General features: G+C 40.8%; 1 protein-coding gene across 1 annotated transcript in view; it reads left to right on the top strand.

The window, feature by feature from the left end:
- nell2 (neural EGFL like 2) overlaps positions 1–5418 on the top strand; it is a 108988-nt gene extending 103570 nt beyond the window's left edge. Inside the window, exons 19-20 of the mRNA XM_023353341.1 lie at positions 1908–2132; positions 4605–5418. Of these exons, the coding sequence (XP_023209109.1) occupies positions 1908–2132; positions 4605–4646 (267 nt within the window). The 3' untranslated portion in view covers positions 4647–5418. The remainder of the gene's footprint in view (positions 1–1907; positions 2133–4604) is intronic.
- The last annotated feature ends 6589 nt before the right edge of the window (positions 5419–12007 follow it).

The raw sequence follows: 12007 nt of genomic DNA, 5'->3' as shown, positions 1-12007 counted from the left end.
TGGCAAAAAGAAAAAAAAAAAGGCATCCATGGGAGAGTTTCAAGGTCCAAACCATGGCTAACATGTTGCTTTTGATACAAAAATAGCTTCCCCAAAACGTTTGGGAAAATATTCCAAAGACTGAATAGACAAAAGTGGAACTGCATTGTATGGTGTGTGTCCCGATAGATCTGGTGCAGAACTAACCCAGCACTTCAGAAAAAGAAGAAGAAATGATGGCGGTAGTGTGATGGTGAGGAGCTGCTTTGCTGCTTCACAGCCTGTGAACTACTCTGCTCTCTGGTAGAAAATCCTGAAGGAGTGACCTTGAGCTAAAACGCACTATGCAGAAGGACAATCGGTGGTCAACAGGCGACCAGCAACTCTTTCTCTGAGTGTTTTAAAATAAATCAATAAATGTTTTGGAGTGGCCATTCTGCAAAGAAGAGTGGCCCAAAAACCCCTCACGATCATGTAAAAGACTCGTGGCTAGTTTCTGTAAACACCTGCCGTTATTTAGTTATTTATTTGTTCAAACTTAAAGAGTTTGAGATATTTTGATGACTTTTTTTCTTATAAATAGAATCAGGAACTGCAAACTACATTTTCCATGTACTAAGGTTATCTTGGTGTGATATTAAAACGTGTTTTATGATCTGAAACACTTAAATGTGACAAGAGACCGAAAAGCATAAGAAGTCTATAAGCAGTCTTTGCAGTGGGAGGGGAGAGAAGTTACGATTTTCCACCCTGTTAGAATCAAGAGAGCATTAATTTCCATTAACATGCATGTGCGCTGTACTTAAGGTCAGAGCACATACAAAAAAGGAAACATGATTGTTTGAGCCTAATTCCCAGCCGGAGATAAATGTCACCAGTTTTAATCTCTTGGAGGCATTTATTAGTATTCACTCTTGCAAACCGCTGAATGGTCCTGTGTATTTAAGAGGAGATAAAATCACGATGAGACACAAAGAACGACGAATGAAACAGCCTGTAGAAATAACAGAGAGACTGAAGCCCTGTTAGCTTGATCAAGTTTCCACGCCGTGACGACTCATTACTCATTGTTTTCCAAATCTCAGTCAAAGGGCTGCCAGTCAGGGGGTGGATCTCCCACTTTGGAGTGTTTTCACAGAGCACAGACATGAGGCGTGGGCATCTGCACTGTGGGAGTCTGTGTTCTTTACAGATAAACTATTTTCCTGCAACTTCTTCTAAAATGCTGATCCGGGCGATTTTCAGTGATATTAAATACCCCCAGTGGGACACTTGAATCAAGCTTCGAACTACGTCTCCGTGCTAGCATCTCCTGGCTTCTGCTGGGTTTTTTTTTTTTTTTGGCGGGGGGGATTTGTATCATGACTAATAAATGGCTTGTACGGGACATTCCACGGATGTCAATGTGGGCCAGAAGTAGGTCAGGCCACGGTGATAAAAAAAAAAAAAGCACGAAGGTGCGGGGCGGGGGCAGAGGTTTGCAAAAGACAGAATAAACGATGTGTTTTCTCAGGCCACTCGAAGAACCGCAGTAGGAAAAATCCAATACGACGTTCCCGGCTCAAAGTTTGCCGTGAGATTAATACGGGAACAACAATGAGACAATTAGAAACCTGCAGCGTTTACTTCCCCATTCTGCAAAAAAGTGCTGACTTTGTTGGAAGATTGCTTTGCTCATCTATTTTATTTATTTATTTATTTTTTTCCTTGGCACCTTAACAACTTTCCCCCCCCCATCAAGTCATGATGTTCCCTCTGGCATGCTAATGCACAATGTCAGGAGAAATATTCAAATTAATGACTTGTTTAGCTGATTTATTTTATTTTTTTTAAATGTGGTTGTGGTATTTGCTGAGATTTTTTATTTTGTATTTTTTATGACTCCCTCTCTAAATCGTGTGACATTTCCTCCCTCACGCCCCTCGCAGCAGGGGCAGGTGGACTGCTGGCCTCTGCCGTGCCCGCCCGTGGACTGCGAGTTCACCACGGTGCCGGAGGGCGAGTGCTGCCCCCGCTGTGTCACTGACCCCTGCCAGGCCGACACCATCCGCAACGACATCACCAAGACGTGCACGGACGAGCACAATATCTCACGCTTCAGCGGCTCCTCCTGGATCAAACACGGCACAGAGTGCACCCTGTGCCAGTGCAAGGTGAGGCGCCCGGAGTCGAGGCCGCAAGCCGTTGTGATTCACTTACGTCTGGCTGAAAAGGTGGCATCCTGCGATGCATATTTCATGCCACAGTGGCAGTTTGAGCGTTTTTATGGCCTCACTGCAGCATTTCATAGACCAACACATACAATTGGGGTATTTTTTGGATACTTTCCAAAGGTTTTACACCTTACCTAATTTTATTATTGTTTTCCAGGGAGCCAGACCTTTCTGTACTGGATAAAAGCCTTGCTAGCTTTTTAGCTTAGCATTAAAAGGGGACACAGCTATTGCAGGATTAGGTAACACTTAATTTGAAGGGTTGTGCATAAGACTGACACGACACCTAAATATGACATCGCACCTGTTATGAACATGAAGGAGACTTTATGAATGTTTATGACTGCTGTCATGAAGTGTCATTCAGTAAATAATGACACTTTGTTATTGCAGAATGATAATAAATAAATCATAATAATAAATAATTAAGTGTCTTGGTAATTTTTTAAATTACCAAGTTGCTCCGATAGTATTTTTCTACCATAAAATTAAAATAAATACACAGATAAACCCCTTTGCACATCGGAAGTGGACTTGCATCTTTAAAACACCAAGTTGAAGTTTTGTAGTGTAGCCTACGTGCCCTTGAATATGGTTGTCTAAATAATTGACATTTTGTTATAATCTATGACTGCACTCCTTAAATGTACTAAATTAGATCAATTTTGATACACTGTAGCGCCTGGTTCACATGGCAAGAGTTTAAAATTGTCTGACGTTTTGGGGTTTGGTTCCGATTTTTCAGATTTCACACGAGAACTATCGCAAAAAACCTCTAGGGACCAAACGTGAGTTCAGAGCAAACGAACATAGCCGACTTGGAAGAAGCAATGGCGACATTTTGTGAACTACATTTAAAGTAAAACTCACTTTAAATGATAAACTGTCTACATGGGTTATGTAGGGTTCTGTCTTTATGTTTCTGCATGACGTTTTGTGCAATTCTTTTAGTTCGCCATTATTTTGCCTAAAACTGTCTCACTACCAGCCTTTTGGTGACCTGGTGACTACGTCCACAGAAAAGTTGTTGCAACTCTGTCCAGTCAGGATGGCGTTGTTGGCAGGTATTTGAATTGGTTCAAAGTCCGCACTTAAAATATGTCGTTCTACTGTGGATGCAATACAACAGAAACGCTCACAAGCAGACGGCTCCATCTTTTATTAAATGGTTAAGTGGCGAAATGACTTGCGCACTCCTCTGTTCAGTAGTAAAAGAATCATCGTCTGATGTGACTAATAAGAAAATGAGTAAACATGACAATCAATGAGCTCAAGCTGCCAGGTAGAGTAGAAACTAGCCAGAACCTTCAGCGATCTACCCTGCTGTCTTTACTTAATCATCGAAGAAAATATGATGCAAAATAACTATAAACACAGGACTTGAACAGGGTGTGACATATTTTCATAAACAACATTAACATTTCTGCTGAGCGCTGCCCTATTCACTCCTTTGCTATTTTTTAACATTATTTCTGAATTGCCTGTTGGTTTCGCCCTAATTAAAGATGGTGAACATATCGTCATGCTGCCACAGTTTATATCTGTCTGCACTTTATTAGAAACAACCCTGCGCCTTACAAATGCATTGCAAAAACCAAATATCCTGTTTTTTTCTTAGCGTCGGTGTCAAATTTAACATGATCATATACTTTCAGTCAGAACTCCTGAAGCCTCAGTGAGCCCTTTTCTAAAATACTAAACAAAACCTTTACCTGAAAAAGAGGCATTCAATTTTATTTTATTTTATTTTATTTTATTTTTTTGGAAAAACAGAAACCTATTCAAAAAGAACGGCTTAAACCTCTCTTCTGTAGCCACTGGCTCAGCCGCGGCACCAATCCTCCTCTGCGCTGCGTTAAGTGAGCAGACGTCTTTACACAATTCAATACTCCGAGTAGTAGTTGTAGCATTTTATGAGAAACTGCGGCAAAATAACATTTGGACAGTAAATCAAGCTGCTCTCTGTGTTGTTAGGCTGAACAGGTGATATTGTAACGTGGATGTAAATGGTTTGCCGTAGCTTTAAAGCTAATCCACTCATTCCTTCTACTTAGCCGACAGTGAGCTTCTTATCGGAAACAAAAGGAATGTGGCAGTATTTCACAAGAAGAGCTTTACACCCAACTGACAGTCTCCTTTTTTTTTGTTTCTTGCACGTAGCTTTGAACTGACATGCAGTTTTGTTTCGGTCATGATGATGGCGATCCGTGAACCCGGTGGGCTTTCACATTTAAATTCCGGCTATAAAATTCCCCGAGTTCGGCTGGTGGTAAAAATTACAAGCCGAGAAGCTCCAAATGTCAGCTTTTGCATCATGGGAAATTAGCAGCTGCTGCGTCTCAAAAAGACTTTGCCTGTAGGGTTCAAGTGTGACTGTGACCCTCCCTTTTCCCTCTTTTCTCTCATTTGCAGAACGGACACATCTGTTGCTCAGTGGACCCGATGTGCCTTTAGTCCCTGGCAGATCTGAAGGCACCTGTACAGAGTTCTCCATGTACAAAGAAAAGAGAAAAAAAAGTAACACGGCCCCCTGTGTCTCCTCACCGTCCTCTTCACGGGGCCTGGGTCAAATAGTGTTTGCACTGTTCGGCTTGGTTTTGACCTGCTGAGCCAGATGATTGGAGGTTACAATTCAGGTCACAGATAATTGTACATCTTTGACATTCAGGTTTTGTCTCCTCTAAGTTTATCTTTTTTTTTTTCTTTTTTTTTTCCAGTTTAAGGCTTTTATTGTACGCTGCATACATCACCTCCACCCATCTGGTACTTTGTGCACGTTAGGTGTTTAAAAGCAACCTGCGAACAGTCTGTGACCCGCACCTGTATCCTCAGATCCTTTATACCAAATGCCAAACAGACGACGGACTACAGGTTCCCTCTGACCCGTGTCGCGCCTGCCCAAAGCGAACCCTTTTGAGCGTCGCAGATTACCCACTCCAAAGCATCGCTACATGAATCTGTAAGATATTACTTATTACTGGCATGACTGTGCTTGATGTCCGGACATTTTTGCTGATTTCTATAATAACAATGATTATGAAAATGATACCTTAGATAGAGTGAAAACCATTAGCATAAGGTTCTGTTGCCACTTTTAACAGTTGTCTGTATGATGTGGTGCTCTGTAGCATTTTGTTTGATTTGATCTTTTTTTTTTTTTTGTATTTCATTTTTTCAAGCTTGTTACAGTGTTATGGTGAAATAAAGTATTTCCATTTCCATTTAAGTTCTGGGTTTGACTTCTGTGTATGTGTGTGTGTGTGTCTTTACTTTTTATTGCGTGCAAAACAGAGCACTTGTTAATATTATAGTATTTCTGATATTCAATACGTCCTCAGGTCATTGTCCCAGCGCCTTTCTTTCTGCTCTAGAGCCACACTTTATCATTCTCTGTTATATTCCATCAAGAATCTCCTCCTAATGTGAATGTTTAATTATTGAAACGAAATGATATAAAAAGACTTTTGCTCAGAACAGTTTTTCATGCAAACTAGTTTCCCTATCTTTACAATTACAGAGTGATTAAATATGTTGGAGAATAGCTGCGCACAAATGTGCATCTGTCAATTCTTCTCCAAGAAAACCAGAAGATTATTCGTTTTGGTTCGCTGCACCATGATGCAGATGACCTGCCTGACAGTTTTTTTTTTTTTTTTTAATTTTGTAATAAAAATACTTTTGCTTTGCTATTATCACCATTTCGGTTAGGGGGAGGCAGGCTTGTCCGTTATATGTTCCTAACAACATATTTTTCTAAATTATTCTTAAACTGTCTGGTATTTGGGCTCTGTTTGAGGTCCTCATTTAGACTGTTTTATACACCAGAAATAGATACACAGAAACTTTTCCTGGTTGTTCACATGGATAAGGTTTTAAATTTATATTCGCCTCTTAAATTTTCTGGTAGTTATCTCTTATTTGCCTTGTACATAATAGTTGCTGTCTGGTAAGATACGATATCAAAGGGCCACATAAGAAGAAATGGGAGGCCAGATTCGGCCCCCAGGCCTCAAGTTTGACACCGTGGTTCAGGGCATAAGAAACAACGCTGCGAAACTGGCCTGGTGAGCTAATTTGATAAACACTTTTATGTAGCTAAATTTAGACCTTAATAGGTACATCTATATGCACGGCACTTTCAACCATACCTAGATTACATTTAGCCTGAGCGTGACGGACTTGATCGATGGAACATGAAGCCTCAAGCTGGCAAAAAAATATTGCTTGTTTTTTTTTTTTTATTCTTTAGCATAGCAAAGAAAGGAGACCAACTTTGACACAGCATACATTTTCAATGCCATTTTAATCAGCATATGATAGTATCAAGTCGCAGTAATGGTGTCTGTGCTTTGCAGTGCTTTTTTCTGGTTGCCCGAGTCTCCACGCAGTGTCGATTAAACCTGGACTCCTAAAGCCTTAATGAGCATTTTCCCCAAAATGCTGAATTAATCCTTCTCATAAAAATGAGGCGCGAATCTGGGAAAAACAGAAACCTGTTCAGAGCGAGCAGCTGTTGACCTCACATCTGGCAGCTGCTGGCACAGCTACAGCGCTAATTCTCCTCTGCACTGTGTTAAATGAGCAGACATGTTTGCACAACCCAGGAGTAGCAACATTTAAAGCCTCTCTGACTGACTGAATGGAACTGTGCAGGCTTTATTCACTTGTTAGAAAGCGGTGGCAATGCTAATACTTTATTGACAGTTTCACCTGGAAAAATGTACTCAGTCTAAAACAATGTATAGACTACTTTGATTGAACTGTCTGGCGAAAGTGTTAGTTAGCCTCGGTTTAGCCTCAGCTAGCTAACTTATTAGCAGAAAGGAAGCTAGTTTTGCTTTAAGTGAACAAATCCATTCTCTAGTATTTACCAAAGCCAAATAACAAAAACCCATTGGCATTATGTAACAGAATCATTCTATAATTTCTTACGTCATCCTGAAGCCTGATAAAGCTGTAGTTCACATTGGTGGAACGATTAGGCTCCTTCTTGTCTCTTTTCTACAAACTGGGTCAAAGTTTTCAACCTGATGTTTAGCTAAAACTGCTCAACCTTTGTCCTAACATTAATATCTCAGGATTTGGGATGAGGAAATATTTTAGCAGCTTTTTTTTGTGCAAATATTCTGACTCGCACCATCAGAAGCGAACTTTAAGCACAGCCTCAAAGCTACAAAGAGCTTAAATCAAAAACTATTTTCGGGTGGGTTGTCGAAGTTAGCAAAGATCTTTGTTCACACACGCCCACCGAGAATGAGTTCATCCCGGAGTTGGCTTCTTATCCCTGAAATAAACTCTCATAAAAAGACCCATTTATATTCCAACACACTCTCCTATCATGTGATTTTTTTTTCCTGATCCTGGCCTAAAAACTGTTTTTCTCAGTTATTACGACTCTGAGCTCATCAGAGTTGGATCTTTGGACAGAGGACACAGGCAGTAGAGACTGTGCCCACAGAGGCGGCCTGCCTGCTTTGGTCCAGCAGCTTCTAGCTGGTGGTGGCAACAGGCCAGTGGGCACCTGAGTGCTAGTGGAGCAGAAGAGCAGACCGCTCCTCCAGCTGGCTCCTAAATGTCCAATTTTCCATGGCAGAGCTGAATCGCCCCTTCCACAACAGATGTAGGGGACCCAACAGGGAGTCCACTGCAGCGCCTGTCCTATATTCACATTTAATGACCATACATATAAATATGATTTTGGCTGGTGAGGCAGTGGCTTTCAAAAACTCACCGCTTTGTCGAGGGTGGAAGTGTTATTTTTGCAGTCAAAACGAGAACTGCATCACGCAATTATTTTTTTTAGTGTTCATCTTTTGCGTTTCATCGATTCCGAGTGCTGCGAAAAGATGACCAGACGTTCAGAGATGAAAGCGTTTACCATTTATAGGTGGAGTCTGGATTTTGTTTTTCTTTTACAGCATATGGTTGACTGACTGTACAGACAAGTTAGCCTGAAAATGGGAGAAACAGCAAGTATATACCTGTACCATACTGACAGCCATTGGTTTGGCTTGGTTTTGGGAGATGAAAGTGAACTTATCATGATATATATATCTTTGCCATTTGAAAGAATAGAATACAAATGCAGTTTTGCCTGGAAATTCCTTTTTGTTTGACGCAGAAGAAGTGCAGTGGAAGAAGGCAGAAGGTAAATGAGATGTCTCACTACGTTAGCGTGAAACAGAAATTGATTTTAAAAGACGTCATTCGTGGTACTCCTTTTTTCAGTAATGGGCCACTACTGCCTAAGCAAAGTGTCCAAGTCTTAAAAGACAGCAACGTTAATTAATTTAAAGTCTGGACACGGAATGGACGTTACAGAGATGTTAACATTGCTGCATTTAGATTTACTCTTCTTCTCCTTACACAATAATCCTAATCCATATCATTGGTTTTCCAAGCCTTTCAAGCAGTACAGTCGTCACTTGACAGGGTTTACATGGCGCCTTGTACCTTCAGGCGTCCCCCGGAGGCCTTCCTGTGTTAGCAACCTCAACAATAGCCTCCAGTCTCTTAACGTAAACCACAAAAGCAGACTGTGCGGCATGCTGAACTGCTTTGATGACCAAGTTTTATTGAGCAAAACTTATTTTAAACGTTTTTTTAAAAGAAATTATCAGTAACATTTTCATACCCCACATGCAACAACCCGTCTCTTATGCCAATGTTCACTCAACTTTAACTAAGCAGTGGTATAATTACAACAATACTGACCACCAATATATTGTTTTGTGGGGGTTTTCCTATCAGTTTTATGAGTTGATATCTCTTTTTGGATCTAAACTTGACACACAAAAGTTTAGGAGTTCCCTGCATTTCTCCTTGATTTATCTCCAATTTCATTGAAGAAATGCTTTTTTTTGTTTGTTTTTTAGCAGTGAGCCGTTACATTAGGCAGCTCTACAGTACATTTAGTCTCACCGAGGAACAATTAGAGCGTAACCTGCTCCGCTTCTTTCACAGCGAAACATCATGGCAAACCCGTGGCCGGGGGATCCGGTCCTCAGAGTGACTTTTTGGAAGATTTATCTCAGCCACGCGTTCCTCTGTGAGGCATCAGACTCCTGCAGAAGGAACCGGTGATGAATTCAGTTTCCCCTGTGACCACCAGGGACAGACAGACACCATCTCATGATGGCTAAAGGTGTGGGGGTATGGGGGTGGGGGTCCAGGGGACGTACAAGCTGGCTGGGACTGACTGCACTGATAAATTTCACATTGTCTCTGAGAGTCACAGAGCTGTCAGCGCAGAGTGATGGGCCATGCCAGGACATGATGCACTGATCTAATTGGAGAAGAGCTCAGAGACAGCGGAGGAGATTCCAGCTGATCTGTAGCTCAGGAGCATTTCCTTCGGGGATTTTTCCCGGTTTATATATAACCGTAGGTGAAACAACAGCACGGTTTTCTTTTGTTAAGCCAAAGTCGTCTCCAGTCTTTCACCGGATCAGTGAGCTCAACTGTGAGTAAGGGTAAAAAAAAAAACAATAGAATAAAAAAAAACCCACAACAACTTTTAATTAGGCTTGAATTTTGGGATCCAATCTGAAAATAACATTAACAATTTATGTTAGCAACACAATTACAACCACATTCAGTAGACAGATGAGTCACGGTAAACATTCCCAAATCTCTAACTTCTGATGTGCTCTAAATTACTGCCTGGTCCGCCAAACAAGGAGCAGATAAACAAAAAACAAAAACTTAAACCAATATCATAATTCTCAGCCATTTGGCTCACTCGGTGAAGGCCTCACTCAAACAACTAATTCGTTCTGGCAGCGAGATTTATTTCCCAAAGCAAACAAATACCACTGGTAAGACCTCAGGTGTTCATACACCTGCCTGTTTTCACACCACAGTTGTTTTTTTTTTTTGTGTGTTTGTTTTGTTCTCTCACCCCCCCACCCCCAGGTATTCTGAAAACACCATCTGGCTGCGGATCTTATTAGAGATCATTCAAAGTGAGGCGTGAGACAGACAGGTTTGAGTCGGTTGCGCAGCTTCGCTTCAGAGGAAACGCAGACCGATGGGTGAAAGGAACGGAGCTTGAACCTGAAAGTTTGTTTGTAGATCAGTCTGTTTGAATGTTGAAGTGTACAACTTTGACTTGTGATTTATCAACAAACAAAACCTCATTTATGCCAAGAGTAACTACTATTTGCACTTTAATGTAAGTTGAAACAGAGGTTTTTTGGGTTTTTTTTATATTAAAAGTCTGTTCTTATTTTCGAGTAGGCTTGAATCGGTCTAAAATTTTTATCATAACCTTTAGGAAAAATAATTCCCAGTATTACAGTATTTACAATATTTAAACCAAATACATATAACCGTTTTTGATCATATATGAACTTATTTTTAATTTTGTGAATTATTGTTTTATGAAGATGAGTTTTTAACATACTCAACTTCAGTGTTCCTTTCGTTTCAACAATATAACTTCCCACGATTCTACAGTAATGTGTATTTCTGGACAAAAAATACATCATATTGCCAAAAGTGTTGGGTTACTTTCCTTTCACGATCATCTTTAATGACATCCGATTCTAAGGTTTTATATGGTGTTGACGCACACTTTACGCCTTACACACACTCCTCTTGGGAAGTGTGTGTAAGGTTTATGAGTGTGTTTATGGGAGTATCTGACCATTCTCCCAGGAGAGCATTTGTGAGGTCAGACGCTGACGTTGGACAAAATGCCCTGCCTCTCAGTCCACTCCAATTCATTCCAAAGGTGACCTATGATGCTGATGTCAGGAGGCTCTGTGCAGACCAGTAAAGTTGCTCCAAACCGGGTTATCTCATTAATGCTCTTGTTTTTGTTCTGAGCAGAGTTGGAGCGGGACTGGGTCAACTCCAAGCCGGTGCACACACAGTCGATAACACGACATTGTTGAAACAGTCTTTGTTAAGAGCCTCTTTCACTTAAACCCGACTTCTGAGGAAAAACACAATGCAAACTTTGCACAACGCAGTCATGCAAACCAAACCAAAGACTCGTCAGACTGGGTTTGGTCAGCCATAACTGAACCCACTGCAGTTGTTGCGTTGCATTGCTCGGTGACGCAAGGTTCAGATGCAGCTGCTTAACCATGACAACTCATTTCAAGAAGCTCCCTTCATGCTGTTCTTTTGTCAGCCTGAAAGCTACGAAGACACTGCAACTTCTAAGAAGGTCCCGGATTTCAAACACCTGAAATCAATGGTGTTTTATCCAGAAAGCCACATTTACGCATATTCCTTGTAAACTGGGGAATACATTAAAAGGGACTATAAATCACTGGAAGGATACGATGAAAGATTTTTAGCTGTTTTGAAAAAGGAAACTTTTGAAACTGAAATTGTTGCGTCCATCCGGTGAGAGCAGTAGAAAACCTCCCAAACGTTTTCAAACAACATCGGCTTCTTGGCTGGAGATCTCCTTTACCAACCGACACACGAAATGCGTACAGAAACATTAAGCTTTTAGAATGTTTCTTTTCTTCTCACTTTTATTCACTATTCAATAATTATTACCTTCGATTAGCGTAAGTGCTGCCTCGTACCTTCTGGTTGTAGTTGTTCATTTGTTCTATGGTGGAAAATGCTATCAGGTAATATGACTATGATTTTTATCAATTTGATTGATGTCCATGTCATAATATAATACCTGATCAATTTTATTTCCCCCACAATCACCTCATGCAATAAGAAAATGAGTTAAGATTTTATTAATCACAAACCCAGCAGGGTGACTGGACGACTCCTGTCTTTTTCTTGCTTGCTCATTTCATGCTTGCTATGCTACCTTGAGGAATAATGCAGCTTGATAAATT

The sequence above is a fragment of the Xiphophorus maculatus genome, chromosome 2, assembly GCF_002775205.1.
Source record: "Xiphophorus maculatus strain JP 163 A chromosome 2, X_maculatus-5.0-male, whole genome shotgun sequence".
NCBI classification, from domain to species: domain Eukaryota; kingdom Metazoa; phylum Chordata; class Actinopteri; order Cyprinodontiformes; family Poeciliidae; genus Xiphophorus; species Xiphophorus maculatus.
Note: the sequence above shows the minus strand (reverse complement) of the source record. Positions and strands in the feature narration are given on the sequence as shown.